Raw genomic sequence first — 17,257 nt, 5'->3', positions numbered from 1 at the left:
GCACTGGATGGGCTTTAAGGTCCTTTCCATCCCAAACCATTCTGGGACTCTAAAATTACCTTATAACAAGGCAACCACTCCAGTTGGACCCAACTGCCCCAAAAGCAGTTTGCAGAGCTGCAAACAAAGTTGGCCAAACCACACCTGGGGATCCAAGCACATTCCACCATTTCAGCTCCAGAACCATCCCCCAGAGTGCATCCCTTTGCACAGGACACGGGCAGGGGCAGTGGGGCTCCCTCAGCCACCGCCCTAAACAACCACAACAGGGTCTGGAAGAGCATTTGGAATAAAAGGATTTATTTGAACACGTTTGCAGGGACACACAGAGAAAGGTCTGAGCACAGGTGTGAGGAAATCCCCCTGTCCCTCCCCTCCAGGGAGTTCCTCACTGGCACAATGGGGGGGCTGATGCCAAGTCCCCACTGCTCACCTCAGGATTCCTGTTCCTGCCAACACTGACATGTTTCAAGGGGCTGGTTTACACATTACATACTCAGAGGTCATTCTTTCAAGGAGAAATTCATATTCCCAAGCTGTTGCTGGTTAGGATAAAACAGGGAATGGCCTAAAAACACCCTTAAAGTGCAGCACTGCAGCTAAATCCATAGCAGCCTTTGGGCCTCCTCAGAAGAGAGGCCCTGAAGGGAGGGAGAGTGACCAGGAGAGATGGATCTGGGAGTGTGGAATGGAAAAGCTGGGAAAATCTGCAAGGCAGAAGCCTTGTGGCACAAGGCTGTAAAGATACAGCTTCATACATGAGGCAGAAGGTGTTTGGAATTCCAGAGGCACGTTGGCAGAACCGCCCTAAATCTATGGAAAATACACACAGCCCTCTGGAGTTTCTTTGGGATCACAGGTATCACCCATGGAACCATTTCCCAGCACAGGCCACCCTGAAAACACCAGCCTGGAGTGAGGAGAAAGCAGGGTCTGTGACATGTGACACCGGCAGCAGAGAATTCATCAGCCTGGGAAAATCCAGGAAAACTTCCAGCAGAAATTCAGGGCTTTCTTCGCCTAAAACGGGAAAGGAAAGAGCCACAAACAACTCTGAGAGTTCCCCCACAGCAGGTTTAGGAGCAGCCACCACCCAATTTCCCTGTTTTCGACACCTTTGAGCCTCACATCCCTCCTGTGCTACCAAATGCAACATTTAACCAGAGAAAGCTCCAGAAACACCTGTATTTTACTTTTTTGGGGAACGTAAAGCAAAGCCTTATTTCAACTATTTACAAGTTACAACGAGTCCAAGCTCCAAGCCCAGGACCCAGGAGAACTGGAGGGGTTACTACACCGTGCCAAGGCTGCAGCAAAGGCTCCCAGCAGCACGTCCTGCCCAGTGGGGTGGCCCTGAGCTGGGCAGGGCACTCCCAGGGCACTGCCAGCACCACCTGCAAGAGGCCACAGCCCATGTTGAGCCCGCCCTGCAAGCCCTGGGTTAACTAAACTGCCTTCACTTTAGGCAGGGAAGGGTTGGGTTACATGTGGGGCTCAAATGCTGGCCCCAGCCTTGGGGACTGGGGGATTGTTTGGATCTGTGCAGGAAATGTGGTAACCCTGCAGTGACATGTGTGACTGCCACTGATGCCACCACACCCCAGAACAGCCTGAGCCCTCCAGGGCTGTTCCATTCTCTAACAATTTGGAAAAGAGGGAAGCTCCCCTCAGCATGATTAGAGCCCGTGGTTCCTTAGTTGGGGGCCTCAGGAATCACACAGCTGGAATTTTTTTAGCCATGGTCAGGAACACCACTGGGAATGGCCCCCTCAGTTCCCTCCTCTCCAGGTCACACTGAATTGGAAACTTGGTAAATTTAAATTTCTCTAAGGATAAAATGAGTGTTCTTTGCTGCATCAGCCTCTGCTAAAGGCTGCAGGGACAGGAGAGGGAATGCAGGAAGTTCTCCCTGCCATCCCTAACCCTATTCCAGTTGGGAATCCAAGCCTGAAGTGGGAAGGGCAGCAAGGTCAGGGAGAAAGAAAAGTTCCCTAATTTTAGGAGTTATCAGGAAAGGGAATGAGCCTCCCAGGAGCACTTACTTGGGCTGAGCATGGTGCTGATATCCAGGTCCAAGTGCTGATCCCGCCCTCATCTCCACTGCCACGGAACACTGGGAACACACACCAGTCAGGCTCTGCTGCTCCCACCACCCCCAGCTCAGCATCAGCCCAAATTCTCATCCAGGCTGTGGACTCCCCATCCCTGGAATGTTCCAGGCCAGGCTGGATGGGGCTTGGAGCAACCTGGGCTAGTGGAAGGTGTCCCAGCCCATGGACACCATCCCAGGGGGAACAGGATGAGCTTTAAGGTCCCTTCCAACCCAACCCATTCCAAATCCCATGACCACGAGATGTTCCCCTTTTCCCTTTTGTCTTACTCTGGTTTCCACATCAGTCCATTCTGAGTCTGCAGCCTCCCCAAGGGGGTCAGGTTGGGAAGGGGACGAGCGTCGCTTCCGCCTGGAACAGGAACGTGTGGGAAGAGCACAAAGACCCTGTGACTGGGCAGATCCTGGTGCACAGGAGAGCACATTTCATACTGCCAAAATAAATCCTTGCCCTCAGCAGCAAACCAGCCTTAAAAGCACCTTCAGCATCCAGAGCCTCCAAGTTACATTTGTATGATTTCAGGCTGGAAGCAACGACTTCCCGTTGGATGGCTGGGACCAGAAGTGGTTCCATGTGCAACTCCTGGAGTTCCACACCCCCAGAACCCAAAATGAAAGGCCCAACTCACCCCGTGGGAGATTCCTGCTTCAGGGTCTCGATGTCAGTGAACTGCACAGCCTGGCCACCACCCCTGGTTTTGAAAACATCCCCCTGGAACCAGAGCAGAGACAAGGAACTGTCAGGTCAGCAGGGCAAGATTCACCTCGTCCCCCAGCCCAGAGCACTGAGTGCCACGGCCAGGCCTTCCTTGGACACCTCCAGGGATGGGGACTCCATCACCTCTAATGCCTGACAGGAAGAAATCCTTCCTGAAATGCCCTTTCCAGGAAGGAAATCCTTCCTGAACTTCTGAAGGAAAATGGTGAGATAAACAAGCCTATCGTGGTTTATAGGAAGCAACAACAAAGCTCAAGGAGAGGACTTTCAGCCCCCTCGAATCCCAGTGTGAAGGAGTTCCAAACCAACTCTTAGTGTGTCAAGTCTAACATTCCCTCCCCCAAGCCTGCAGGACAAGCTGCCAGGAAGAGGTTTGGGCTGAGCTGCCGAGGAAGGAGCCGCCTCACCTTGATGAGTTTGGTCTCGATCTCGCCGTCGGAGGCCAACTCCTGGTGTGTCAGCATGTACTTGTCACACTTGGCCAGGGCCTTCTCGCTGGCCGTGGCCACGGTGATGGCGTGGGGCACGTGGGGCTGCAGCACCGTCTCCGTGGGCACGTTGGAGGGGGGTTTGTGGTCCACCCAGCGCTCCCCGGCCGAGCGCGAGCGGCGGTGCCGGAGCCGCACGGGGGGCGCGTTCTGGAGAGAGGCAGGAAAAGTCAGCACCTGGGAATCACAGGGGGAACCCACAGCTCTGTGCCCAAAGTGCCCTCGGGTTGTACCCTGGAAGGCTCCAAGAGCCTGGCAGGAAGTTATAATGGAATGTTCTGTGCAATTCCTATTTCGTGGGAATTTTAGCGTTGTCGCATCCCACATTTATTAAAGTCTCCTCGAGGAGGAAATCTATGTTTGGCAATCTCCTCCCAGATTTCCATCACCAGCTGGTCAAAGGAGGGCCTTGTCCCCCGCTCTGTCCACACTGGGACAGCTCCCCAGGGAAGCGGGCACAGCTCCAAACCTGCCAGAGCTCCAGGAGCATTTGGATGACACTCCCAGGCACGGGGTGGGATTGTTGGGATCCTATGCAGGGCCTGGAGTTGGACTGGATGATCCTGATGGATCCCCTCCAACTCAGGATATTCTAGGATTTATGAATGTCTTAACCAACCAGAAAAGAGGAATTTGTGTCTCCATGGATTCATTCATGATCCCAAATGTAATTTGGAGGGAGCAAAGCAAGCAAATCCATCCTCACTATGGATTCCCAACACCTCTGAAGGATGCAAGGGGATGGATTTCCAACACCTCTGAAGGATGCAAGGGGATGGATTCCCAACACCTCTGAAGGATGCAAGGGGATGGATTCCCAACACCTCTGAAGGATGCAAGGGGATGGATTCCCAACACCTCTGAAGGATGCAAGGGGATGGATTCCCAACACCTGTGAAGGATGCAAGGGGATGGATTCCCAACACCTCTGAAGGATGCAAGGCCTCTCAGCACTTCTGGGTACACGGAGCACAGGAAACATTCCCTGTGCTACTGCTCTGAACTGAGCTGTTGGAAATCCATGGGAATGGCTGAAGCTCATCTACTGCATTTCAGGAACATGAGAATTGTTGGCAGATGCTCAGGAAAATCAGAACAACCTCTTGGAATGGCCTTTTGAAAGAGGATTTGCAGAGTCTGTTCCCCTTACACAGTAATTTTGGAGGCCTCCCAATCCTTACACAACCATGGATGCAAATCCCACCTGCTGTATTTTCAGATGAGCAACCACTACACATTCTTTGACTGTGTCCCACACAGATAAACCTCTTACAGGTCTAAAGCACCTCTTAAAACTTAAATGTATACAGGGAAATGTGGCTTTCAGCGAAAATCTTCCATTAAAACAAATACAAATAAATGAAGAATTGGAATAATTTGGGAGAAGTTTGGGAACGCTCTCAGAAATGAAGGATGCCATGATAAACTTGTACAGCTCTGTCAGATTTACCTGAGCCACAGTGACAGTGCCATGAGGTGCCACCACTGATAAGCATTGCCAGGCAGCAGTTTGGGGGAAATCCCTGTAATCAGAGCCCCCCCATGGAAATGAGGGAAGAGTCTTGTAAGAGAGTCCGAGTGGAGTCACAGGTGGGATGTTTATCCAAGCACTATTTCCAGACCACCTCAAGCTGCCCAGACAGGCCTTGGCAAATGCAGGAGGATGGACTGGAGGAGACAGACACAAGGGAAAGCACAGGGACACTCAGAGCTCGAGGCAGGGCCTGGCCAGGCCAGACTAAACACACCTTCAAGTTCTGAGGAGGATCTAAACCCCAAGAGGTGCGAGTGAGCAGCCGGGCTCAGTCTGGGAACAGCCCATCCCGGGAGAAACACAGCCAGGGCAAAGCTCTACTCTACGTTAGGAATGCTCAAGGGAGGAGAACTTTAAGCCAGACTAAGCCGCTCTAGGTTGGGCTTTGGAAGGAGCAGCACTAACCCTGCAGCAGTGATCCTCTTCTATCTCTAGCTCCTCTCTATGCCTGGGCACCTCAAGGACTCCAGTCCAGCACATCCCTCGCCTTCTGTGGGAGCTGTTACAGCCTCTACTCGGCTCTGGCTCTTGTTTAGTCCTGGCATAAGAAGTGCTCTGCTTGTGTGAAGGGGTTTTCTGCTCCCACTCCAGGACACAGGAGGCCACAGAAATGCTGCTACAGGAGTTAGAACGTCTGGGCCCCTGCGGGGGGCTGGCGAGGCGCTGGCTGGGCCCCCCCTGAGCAAAGGGACTAGAGCTCTGCAGAGAAGGGGAGAGGAGTTAGTGAACACAAACACACACAGTGGAACTCATACAGCAATGAACAGGGAATCCTGACAATGTGCAGAGGGAAAACTCAGCTGGATGAGTGCAGTGTTGCAGTGACAGCAGACTCAGGTGTTCTCTCAGTGGAGCAGCAGTAGGAGGTGGGAGCACAGGTGAACAAGGGACACAAGGAATGCAAGGGCAGTTTCAGCTACTCACAATTCTGTGCCTGGGAACTACTTTTTAACCTGCACTTCATCCTTAAAATATGCTTTTCCCTACGTCAGTCAGTGTCTGGAGGTGACTTACAGGCACTGGGGGAGGAGACAGTGATCTCTGCACAGCCTTCTCTCGGTCCCTCTCCCTCGAGGGCCTCTCTGGCTTCTCCTTGGGCTCAGTGACAATGGCCTTCAGCTGCTTCAGCTTCTCATCCTTCACCCAGAGCTTGTTCTGCATTTCCAGCTGCTTTGCTGCCACACGACGCTCCTGCAAGGACAAGGCAGGGAAAGCATCAAGTACCTCACAGGAAAACACGGAATCACTGGGGTTGGAAAAGACCTCCAAGGCCATCGAGTCCAACCTGTGACTGATCCCCACCAGTCCAGTTGTTCCTCGGACACCTCCAGGGGTGGGGACTCCACCACCTCCCTGGGCAGCCCCTTCCAGTGCCTGGCAGCCCTTTCCAGGAAGAAATTCCTCCTGATGTCCAACCTGAACCTCCCCTGGCACAGCTTGAGGTCTCTTGTCCTCTCCTCCTGCCCCTTGTTCCCTGGGAGCAGAGCCTGACTCCCCCCTGGTTCCCCCCTCCTGTCAGGGAGTTGCAGAGCCAGAAGGTCCCCCCTTAAAAGTTCCCCCAGGTTAAACTGTGCTGGGATTTTGCAGGGAATTCTCTATGGAATATCTTCCCCACTGAGACACAAGATATTGGAAATAACGCCTTGTCAATGTAAAGACAGACTTTCCAGATTATAAAGCAACACCACATTTAACACCATAATTATCTGCTTTCCTAAATTACAGCAGATGGGAACACGCCCAATTAGAGTTCCATCAATGATCCTGGAGTAGCAAAAGTTAATTCCTCAGCTTTCCTTTCCTTATTGCTTATCCAGGGCAGAGCTGAGCAAGAGAACTTCCACAAGGAAAAAGGGGAAATTCTGACACTTCTACAAGAGAACCACTCCCTAAGAGTGGCCCAAGCCCAAAGGAAGAGATTCCAGCTATTGGAATGTGCACACACTACATCTCTAGAAGTGAAGTGGATGCAGCAGAGCACTTACACACTCCTTCTCCCATTTCATGGTGGTCTCTGCCACCATCCCCTGCAGCCTGGCCTCCAACCTCTTCTTGTCCGACGCCTGACGCTGCAGCTTCTGGCTCTTGCTTTCCAGTTCCTGCTGAAGATTCCTCTTGTCCTCCTCATAAATTGTGGCAGTTTTCTCCAAAATGTCAATCTGCAGGAAGACAGGAAGGATTTGGATACACTTCTTAGGAACACAACCATCTAAGCCCTGAATTGCCAGTTATATGACCGTAAATACACATTTTAAATTACACATTGCCCATCTTCACAGACTAAAAAGGGCAAAAAAGTGTTCAGTGAAGGATAAAAATCCTTTTTATCTTGTTTCCAATATGCAGCAACTTCTGATGTCACAGGACTTGCCAAGGGGTACATAAAAAATGTGGTTTGTGTTTGAAAATGCCCAACCTGACCTTGTATTCCAAGGTTTTAATCTTCTTCTCCAGGCGTTCCAGCTCCGTTCTCTGCCCTGCTATTATTTTCTCCTTCTCAGACAGTTTTCCTTGGATATAGTGTTCCTTGGATATGACACTGGAGTCAAACTCCTGCAGCATTGTTTTAAAGGCAAGCACTGGAAGAGAATGGAGACATTTCCCCTTCTCACCTGATCTCCACAACACCCAAAGCACTTCTGCTTTTCTCCTGCCAACTTAAAGCCACCAGCTCTTTAATGACCTCAAAAAACGGGGGAAATGATCAATCCAGACAAGATAATTATTTTCTGTTGGTGCAGAAGGGAGCCTGGAGGAGTAATAAGGTCACCAAAAATCAAGCTCTGCACTGATGTTCAAACTCTTACCGTTTTTGGCAAACTCCTCTGACAGCATCTGCCTCATTTTCTGGCGCTGCTCCAGGGCCTCGATGAGCTTGGGAAGGGTTTGATCATCGTTGATGTCCAAGAGCTCACACGAGGGCAACGGGGGGAAGGTCTGCAAAAGCATTTCTGCCACGGATTGCTCCTCTGTTTCTGCAGGATTTAAAGGCAAGAAAGAAAGTCTGTCAGCAAGTTACAGGACAGGAAAATTCCAATGGATAACACAAACACAGAGCATTCACTCCACAGGATCATGGGAACAATTAAGGAGAGCTATAGGTTTTCAGAAGAGCTGACAGTGCTGAGTGAAGATTTAATGTGTCATTCTCAATTCATTGCTTTACAAAAACCTCCAGGCAACTCTGGATTTCTAAAGCAGGCCCTAAACATGTAGAAACATCAAAGTATCGTCCTCAGCACAATTTGCTTCCAGGAGCTGCAATACTGGGACCATGGAGTCATCCCCAATAACAAAGGATTCATTCAGACTCCCACAGTGACTGTGTTTGGACTGCAGGCAGTGAGGAAGGAGCAGCTCCCACTGCACAGAGAGCTCCCAACCAACAAGTCACTGAAGCTCCTTTTGCACTTTCGAGGCTCAAATAATTTGTTTTAAAACAGTTTGTAACTCCTAACACAAAACTGTGCTGTAACCATGGAATCATGGAATGGTTTGGGTTGGAAGGGATCTTAAAGACGACCCAGTCCCACCCCCTGCCCTGGGCAGGGACACCTCCCACTGTCCCAGGCTGCTCCAAGCCCCGTCCAGCCTGGCCTTGGACACTTCCAGGGATCCAGGGAAAGCCACAGCTTCTCTGGGAAACCTGTGCCAGGGCCTCAGCACCCTCACAGGGAAGGATTCCTTCCCAATATCCCATCTAACCCTGTCCTGTGTCAGTGGGAAGCCATTCCCTGTGTCCTGTCCCTCCATCCCTTGTCCCCAGTCCCTCTCCAGCTCTCCTGGAGCCCCTTTAGGCCCTGCAAGGGTCTCTCAGCTCTCCCTGGAGCCTTCTCTCCTCCAGGTGAACCCCCCCCCAGCTCTCCCAGCCTGCCCCAGCCTGTGCAGTACTCACCCCCCCCGAGGGGGCCCCCCCTCATCTCCAGTTTCCTGGCCAGCTCCTCGCGGAAGGCCTGGTTGCGGAAGCGCCGGCCGGGGGTGAGGCCGCACAGGGGTCTGTCCACGGGCCTGGCCACCTCCACCTCCTGGGTCATCTCTGCAAAGCGCATCACCTGCTGCAGGGACCAGAGAGAGCCACACGACACCTCAGAGGGACACTCAAAGGGGGGGTCAGGCAATTAAATACTTGGGATTCTGATGTGGAGCACCCCAAAGCCTTCCCAGGAACACCCCCAGAGCTCCAGCCCCAAGAAGCCATGAACCCTTGTGCAGACAGCTCAGATTCCTGTAGGTGCTGCCATAGCAGGGATTAAGCACCTAAATATGGCCCTTTGGAATTCTCTAAATAAGTAAAACCCTTCCTTCTTCACAAGCAAGTAGCAGTTGTAATTTTAAGAGGAAAAATAAGATTTTACCCTACAAAACTATAACAAAAAAAAAAAAAAAATAATTCCTTTTATCTATTCAAGCACAAGAATTGAGTGGGAAATGTGAAGAAAGGAGCAGGAGGGACTGCACTAAGCTGTGCAGGGGGGTTACCAGGCTCTCCTCATAGTCCTCAGCTTTGGGGTTGACACACACGATCATCCGGACCTTCCCTTCTCCATCAAAATAGTTCTTAAAGAGATGAGTCAGTTTGGAATCTCTGTATGGAACCATCTGAAAATCAAGCACAGGAAGGATTTAGCAAGTTTTCAGCACTCCAGGTCTTCCTCAAAGGACAGGAGGATGGGATGAGGGTTCCACACCTTGTTTGTCCCGTACAACTGGTTTTCCCGCAGAACTTCGATGCAGGTTCTCAACGTCATCAGTGACTGGTTGATGTTGCCTTAAAAAAAACCCAAAGGCAGAGCAAAAAACTCCATAAGCAGCCACTTGGATCAGGTTCCCGAATTATTTAGCAGTTTCTTGAAGGATAAATTGCCTGCCTTCAGTTCTGTTTGTTCCAGATAACTGCTCCAATTAACTGAAGGAGCAGAAGTGCTACTGAAAACCTGTGGTTTCCAAACCAGAGGGTTTCAGGTCATCAAATCAGATAATTGATCATCATAACAGAGCACTTCAGTTCTCCCTGGGATGTCTCTACCAGGAGACAAGACTAATGGCAGCATAATTAGCAGAGCAATCACCAGGGTGCCTAAAGGTGGTTCCCACCTGCTTCTCGCAGCCTGTTCCCCTCGGCTTTTGTCCTGTTGGTTCTCTCACTTCCAGCCAGATCCACCAAGGACAGCTGGCTCAGAGTGATCTGTTCCTTCTCCTGCCACAGGAAACAAAGGATAATCACCTCCATATTCCTTCTGAAGGGGTGGGGGGAACACCCCACCTCCAAAGCAGCATGAACACTTCAAAAATAATACACATTGAGCCCTTAAATAAGGTCAGGGGGTGTTTTTACAGCCCAAGGCCTGGGCACCACCAGCTTTTCTTGGGAAGTTTAGCAGCTCCCTTGTGTCCTGGCCCACAGGACGGGTATAACAACTGCCCTCATCCAAATCCTCCACATTTTACATTCCTAACAAAGGAAAAGGTGAAACCCAAAGGAATCAGCAGCTCCACCCTCCATGTGGGAGTTGGACTCGATGATCCTCGTGGGTCCTTCCCAACTCAGCAGAGTCTGTGACTTCGAGGCCTTATTTTCAGCACAAAAAGGAGATTAATTCTGTCCCCTGGAAATTTAAGACACAGGAACCATTTCCAAGGTTCAGCACCTTTCCCAACCCCCCCCCCCCAGAGTTCTCCTGGGCTCAGCTGCTCCGAGCTCACCTGCAGGACGTTGTCTCCGTCGGCATCCAGCGGGGCCTGAGCCAGTTTGATGATGAAGACGCTGTGGGAGCGGCTGGACTCGCGGTTCAGCTGCGTGTTGGCAATGCGCCGCTTCTTCTGACCTGCAGGGCAGCACACAGCCCACAGACAGGGCTTGGGGAAACAGGATTCCCACCTGGCAAAGCCAGCTCTGCTCTCAGCACCACAGCGGGAAGGACTTCCCAGCTGCCAAAGGAAAGGCCTTGGGGGGAAGGAGGGAAGGGTTCCATGGGATATTGGGAAGGAATTCTTTACTGGAAGGGTGGTGGGGCACAGGTGCCCAGGGAGCTTGTGGGTTCCACATTCCTGGCAGTGCTCAAAGCCAGGGTGGACAGGGCTTGGAGGAACCCGGTCTAGTCGGGAGGTTGTGGACTCCACATTCCCAGAAGTGTCCAAGGCCAAGCTGGACAGGACTTAGAGCAGCCTGGTCTAGTGGAAGGTGTCCAGTTGGAACTGGACAATATTTAAGCTCCTTCCAACCCAAACCATTCCAGGATTCTGTGACCTGCACCCAATTCTGGAGGATTTACCTCTCCAAAACACTTCAAAAGCTTCCTCTGTGGACTTCACCTCCACCTCCGTGCAGCCCGTGACGTACATGTTGTGGTTCTGGTCCTCCCGAAGCATTTTGGACTGGGGAGGTCTTTGGGACAAGGAGGAAATAAAACAAACAGACAAAAAAAAAAAAACCATTAGAACAGTTTTCTGTACGTCATTGGCATGCAAGTTGTGTTCAAGTGCAAAATTCAGACTATGTGGATTATCTGCACAGAGGATGGAAGAGGAGACACAAGGACACGGACACAGCCCCAGCCCAGATTAGTGACACTTCAGCTACTGCTTTAATTGAGCAGCTACGTTTAATTGCAATTTCTGCTGGGAATCATTGCTTTGGTGGCAGCTACTGCTTTTCTACATGCACACAGAAGCAAGGGGGCTTTGACAGCACTCAGTATTTGCTAGTAAAGCAAGAAGAGACAGGGAATCAGTCTATTTTCTGCTTCTACTGAAGGAAAGTGGCACTTTTTGAGATGGCAATAACAGGCTGTGCACATACATAAAGTCTCCATTTCGCACAGGGGTGTTGCAATTGTTCCACCTACCGAAAAAACAGGGGTAAAAACATTAAGTCATTCAAGTTTGTGTCTAAAATCCCTCCACATATAACACACTGCAGCTTCCAGAAAGAGAAACAAGCCAAGAGTCTTCCTAGGCTGGTTTTTGGGCAGAAGCACAACACTAAACCAATGTCATTGTTTCCAAAGCCTTCACAGACATTCAAACCCTTTTCAGCCCAGTGCCCTGGAGACAGCTCTTGATGTCTGAGAGACACAGCCTGCTTTGCTCGAGCTGGTCTTTGTAAATCAGCCAACTCTTTAATTAACACATGTGCTGATGGGCTACTTGAATGGATTTAGAATTTAAATAAATGTATTCAAAGGCCAATTTGCAGATATTTTTTCCTGCTGGTGACAAGATTTACCAATTTCAGACGTCAGCCAAGTCTGCACACCTTTGCAGAAATATCCATCATTTCATTTAGGAGACAATTCACTGCTGGTTTTTGGGAATTACTGCCATCAGGTGAAATCTTATGCAAATGTGAATTAACTACGGAGCAACAAAGCAGCATTTCTCACCCAAGACACTGTTTCCAGGGCAAAAAAGGTCAGCTGTGGAATGCCTTGCTCCAGGCTGCAGTCACCTGCTGGAACCGTGCTCAGAAGAGCAGGACTAGATTTGGGATCCCAGTGGGACACCAAATTAAATATTTAACTATCCATCTCCCACCGTAACAGGGAGGGGAGCACCGAGTTACAACAAGCATCAGTACTTGGCACACTGAAATATTCCTGCCTGGATTCCTTTGCCATCACCTTTCCACGGGATTTTTTAAGGATTCTTGTGACTTGAGCCAGACTCACCAGGACTAAACCCACAAAGACCTGGTGGAGCTCCTGCAAAAGCCAGGAATAGCAGGATTGCCAAACTCACTTGGGTTTGATGGGCTCGAAGGGAGCCTCCTCCAGGAGGTCGTAGATGTAGTTGTTGTAGATCTCGATGTAGGACACAAAGACACTGTAGACATTGTCCTCATCCACCTCCTCCACCTTGCAGTGCTCCTGCACGTTGATCATGTCAGCAAACTCGGGGTCCAGGTGGCGCCTGTGGACACAGGGGATGAGGTGGGAGCCCCTGGAGCTGTGCAGGCACATCTGAGCACTGGGGCATGGAAATGCTCCATAGCTGCCAAAATATTGGGATTCCTGGGCTGGCCTGGGCAGGGCCAGCAGCTGGACTGCCATGAGCCTTGGGAGGGCCCCTTCCAGCTCAGGATATTGGGTGATTCCAGGAAAACAACTCCAAGTTGGACTTCACGGTGCTCCTGCTCAAAGTCACAGCACTGAACTCATGAAAATAAACTTCTCTTGCCTGATTCTCTCTTCTAATCTAAATAATTATGTAATTGCATCAACCCCATGAAATACACTCACTTCCCATTAATATTTTATTAATCAATAGGAATATCATTAGGAATATATTAAATTAATACTTAGGAATACATTAATAATATTATTATTATCATTACTGTTATGAATCAATAAATAATTACTAATTAATGAGTGATATTAATAATTAATATTATTAATTAATAGGAATATTAAGCAATAGGGGTTGGAACAAGATGATCTTTAAGATCCCTCCCAACCCAAACCATCGCAGGATTCTAGGATTTTTCTTTCATTTCTCCAAGGGAAGGATAAAAACCTCCAGACGAGTTAAAACCAGACTAACAGAATAACATTTACAGTAAATAAATTCCCTCTGAGTGTTCCAACAGTCACTTACTTCCCAGATGGAGTTTTTGGGACAGGCAGGGCATCTCTCCTCTGCCGCTCTAACAGAGCATCAACCTCACTCTGAACATCCACCCCGTTCTTGTCATCCAGCTTAAAAACCTGGCAGGAAGTTTGGACAATTAAAAAAAAAAAAATTAAGGTGTTGACCAACAAAACTAATTATTTGATCAAGCTGGCAACTAATTAGTTTGAATTAATTCCATGCCCCTCACTAGCACTCAGCCTGCCAAGTGGATCTGGCAGAAAACAGGTATTTCCAAAATAACAAGGTTTCATAAATGCTCCCAAGGAAGAGGCTCCAGGACTGTTTAAGTACATTTAGATACTAAAAATCCACAGAAGTTTGCCCACGAGAAAAGCCTCACATCTCTGTGAATTGGTCTGTGCTCTGGTCTAGTTGACAAAGGTGTTCAGCCCAAGGCTGGACTCCTGATCCTGGAGGTCTTTTCCAACCTCAGTGATTCTGTGATTATGGATAAGGCTTCCTGAGGCTTTTGGATCTCATGGCTAAATCTCACTCCATAACTCAGAAAGCTTCCTCTTCTTTTTTTTCTTGTTTATAAATCAAGGGATGAGGAGCAGCTGAAGGACAGGCAGACCACACATCTTCACAAGATGTCCATCCCAGCCCTGGCCCTGCTGCTCAGACCTCGAGGGGCTGGGTTGCTTTGGGTTGGGGTGGGTTGGTTTGGGTTGGGGTGGGTTGGTTTCTCAGCCACAGATCTATTTTGCAGACAGCCCTTATCTGGGGCTTTGGGGCTGTCAGTGCAGCAGGGGGAGGATTCAGGGGGAAGCCACTCACGAATCTCTTGGCCTGGAAGGGCCCGATGCTGTTGAAGATCATGTCCAGGCAGCGTGGCAGGAGCCCTCCATCCCCAGGGGATCCCGTCATGGTGTGGGTCTTCCCACTGCCTGTCACTCCATAGGTGAAGAGGAGACCTGGGAAAGGTGTGGAATCAAATGGATTTGGGGAAAAAAACCCAATGGCTCCCTTTGGAGAGTCAGGGATTCCAGCCCACCAGCAGTGTTTGCAGCTCTCCCTGATCAGCACAACTGGAACTATCCACTGTCCTCTCTGGGACAGGGCACTTGGAAGCCAAAAATGGGGCATTACTGAGGAGTCTGACACACAGCAGGCACTGTGGTATCTCTGTGAGGGTGGTGAGGCCCTGGCCCAGGTTGCCCAGAGAAGCTGTGGCTGCCCCTGGGTCCCTGGAAGTGTCCAAGGCCAGGTTGGATGAACTTGGAGCCACCTGGGCTGGTGGAAGCTGTCCCTGCCCAGGGCAGGGGGTGGCACTGGATGGGCTTTGAGGTCCCTTCCAACCCAAACTATTCCAGGATTCTGTGCCCACACCAAGCCCAGGAGATCAAACCCCACAAACTGATTTCTGCAGTCACTCCTTAGGTGGACAATCCATCCCTTCCCACAGAGAAAAAAAGCTTCTCCTGTTCATCTTGCACTAAAATCTTAGACCTTGACACACCTAACATGCAAATCATCACAAAAATAAATAGGTTTAGACATGAGAGCTTCCAAGGATGTTGTGTGAGGAGCTGAGCCACAATTCCAAAGCAAACAAGATGTACCTTTTCACCTTGAGAAGACAAGAAACCTCGAGAGCCATGAAATCATGGCCAGGAGGGTGGCAGAGGAGTGGCACAGGCCAGCAGTTGCTCACCATTTTTGCCCCGGATCAGATCTTCCACCAGAGGTTTGGCCACCACGTCAAAGAGCTCCTTCTGAACCCCAAGGGTGCCAAACACTTCCTTAAAGGAATACTGGGTCTGCCAAGAGAGGAGACACGGCCTGAACCTTCAGCTTCCGTGGCCAGGAGTCCATTGCTTCCAAACATCCAGGGGTTACACCTTAGGACACTCCCCACAGCTCAGCAGAACGATTAAACTCGGCTTTAGGACCAAGCCAGGGTTTGAACATGGGTTGCTCATTTTTCCATCAAAACACTTTCTCAGGTAAATATCTGAATTTTAAGTTTTTGAGCAAAGGTTTATCAAACTTTTAATTAACCTTTGCCTCCTTCATTTAAGCCTTAAGAGATCACTTTATAACTTTCTTATAAGAACTTGCCAGACTATTCTACATCCCACCCAACACTCCTGCCCAGAGAAGCTGTGTATTCTCCATCCCTGGAAGTGTCCAAGGCCAGGCTGGACGGGGCTTGGAACAACCTGGGCTGGTGGAAGGTGTCCCTGCCCATGGCAGGGGGTGGCACTGGATGAGCTTTAAGATCCCTTCCCACCCAAACCATTCCAGAATGCCACAAAAATTCTATTATTTTTTCTTTTCTTAAAAACTCCATGGCTTTGTCTCATTTGGTATTCCAGCACTGTTTTGGGATACTCCAGTTAATCCTTTCACTACCACAACACCTTCAGTCCTACAGTGCTCTGGCTCCTCATTCTGTACCATCTGTACAGAGCACAAACTATATATAAGTATATATAATATCTATTATATGCTTATAAATATAATTGTGTGTGGTTGAGTTTAGAGCTGCTTTCTTTCAATTAGTCCTGCATGAAAAAAAAATCCTTTAAGCAGCACAAACATTCCTCAGGTTTGCTTTAGTTCCTTGCACCCTGCAGAAGCCTCTTCCTCTGTGGATAATATATTTTATGGCTAAGGAATTGGTGCAGTTTTGCTCTGGATGGGTTTGAAAGAGGGGGGGAAAAAAATTCTGATTTTGCCCTCTGGAAGAGCCCCACAAGCCAGGGGGAAATCCTGGGTGGGACACCTTCCACTGTGGCAAGTTGCTCCAAGCCCAGCCCGGCCTTGGACACTCGCAGGGGTGGGGCCGGCAGTTCGTCCGGGCACATTCCCGGCTGGAATGCGGTCCCCCCCCGCGGTTACCTCTCGGTACTCGCCGTTGCGGAACACCCGGTACCCCTCGGGCGGGTGGATCTGCACCGTGGTCTCGTTGATCACCTCGATACAACACTCCTGGTCCGCGCGGCTCAGCGGCCGCACCCGGCAGTAAACCTGGAGAGAGGGAGGGATGGATGGTCAGCGGGGCCGGGCCGAGCCCCCGCCCCACAGCCCCACCGCCCCACCGCCACACACTCACCCCCACCGGGTCCTTCAGCGTCGGGTTCGTGGGCTTCTTCGGCCGCCGAGGCGTCTTGGTCCGACTGAGGGAGAGGGAGGGGACGGGAACGGTGAGGGGGGAGAACCGGGAAAGGGGGGGAAACCGGGAGAATGGAGGAGAACTGGGTGCAGGGAAACCGGGACGAGGGGAAAGAACCGGGAGGGGGGGAGAGAACCGGGGGTGGGGAAGGACCCAGGAGGGGAATGGGGGGGACCCTGAGGGGAGCGGGAAGGGATCCTGAGGGGCGGCCCCACCCCGAGGGACCCATCCCGTGGTAGCCCCACCCCGCCCCGCGCCCCCGGCGCGCCGGGAAGGGGCTGTGGAGGGACTTACGCCGCCTTCATGTTGCGGTGTCTCCGCCGATGTCGCGACAGGGCCCGGGGGTCGCGATCGGGGCCGCGCCGGGTCCGAGCCGCGGCCGCGCGCCCGCCGCGTTCAAATCCAGCCAATCAGCGCGCACGGCAGCGTCCTACGTCATCGCGCACCGCGTTGCCATGGCGGCGCCGAGGGGCGCGGCCCTGGGCGCGGGCGCCCCCTGCTGGTCACGAAGAGAGGGAGGGGAAGTCCGCGGGTTCGAGTCCCACCCCTTGTCCCAGGTCCCTCTCCAGCTCCCCTGGAGCCCCTTTAGGCACCAGAAGGGGCTCTCGGGTCTCCCTGGATCCTTCTCTTCTCCAGGTGAACATTCCCAGCTCTCCCAGCC

At 51.0% G+C, this 17,257-nt stretch overlaps 1 protein-coding gene across 6 annotated transcripts; it reads right to left on the bottom strand.

Annotated features, from left to right (window-relative positions):
* Window positions 1-283: 283 nt before the first annotated feature.
* KIF23 (kinesin family member 23) lies at window positions 284-17,012 on the bottom strand. Of its 6 annotated transcripts, none has more exons than XM_064669322.1 (24): window positions 16,891-17,012; window positions 16,537-16,600; window positions 16,323-16,451; window positions 15,133-15,238; window positions 14,256-14,392; window positions 13,443-13,552; window positions 12,588-12,758; window positions 11,650-11,691; window positions 11,123-11,235; window positions 10,554-10,675; window positions 9,945-10,047; window positions 9,539-9,618; window positions 9,330-9,449; window positions 8,746-8,905; window positions 7,658-7,825; window positions 7,272-7,429; window positions 6,836-7,009; window positions 5,865-6,041; window positions 5,256-5,549; window positions 3,236-3,466; window positions 2,740-2,822; window positions 2,381-2,462; window positions 2,043-2,113; window positions 284-1,020 (listed from the first exon to the last, which is right to left on the bottom strand). In XM_064669322.1, the coding sequence occupies exons 1-24, from the start codon at window positions 16,899-16,901 to the stop codon at window positions 1,005-1,007; spliced, it is 2,922 nt and encodes a 973-aa protein (XP_064525392.1). In that variant the 5' UTR covers window positions 16,902-17,012; the 3' UTR covers window positions 284-1,004. The 6 variants fall into 6 exon arrangements, with proteins under 6 accessions (XP_064525392.1, XP_064525396.1, XP_064525394.1 ...); XM_064669320.1 differs by lacking the exon at window positions 284-1,020 and adding an exon at window positions 1,048-1,394; XM_064669326.1 differs by lacking the exon at window positions 5,256-5,549.
* Window positions 17,013-17,257: the final 245 nt, after the last annotated feature.

The sequence above is a fragment of the Pseudopipra pipra genome, chromosome 12 (genome assembly GCF_036250125.1).
Source record: "Pseudopipra pipra isolate bDixPip1 chromosome 12, bDixPip1.hap1, whole genome shotgun sequence".
Taxonomy (NCBI): Eukaryota; Metazoa; Chordata; class Aves; order Passeriformes; family Pipridae; genus Pseudopipra; species Pseudopipra pipra.
This window is presented reverse-complemented; position numbering and strand designations above follow the sequence as displayed.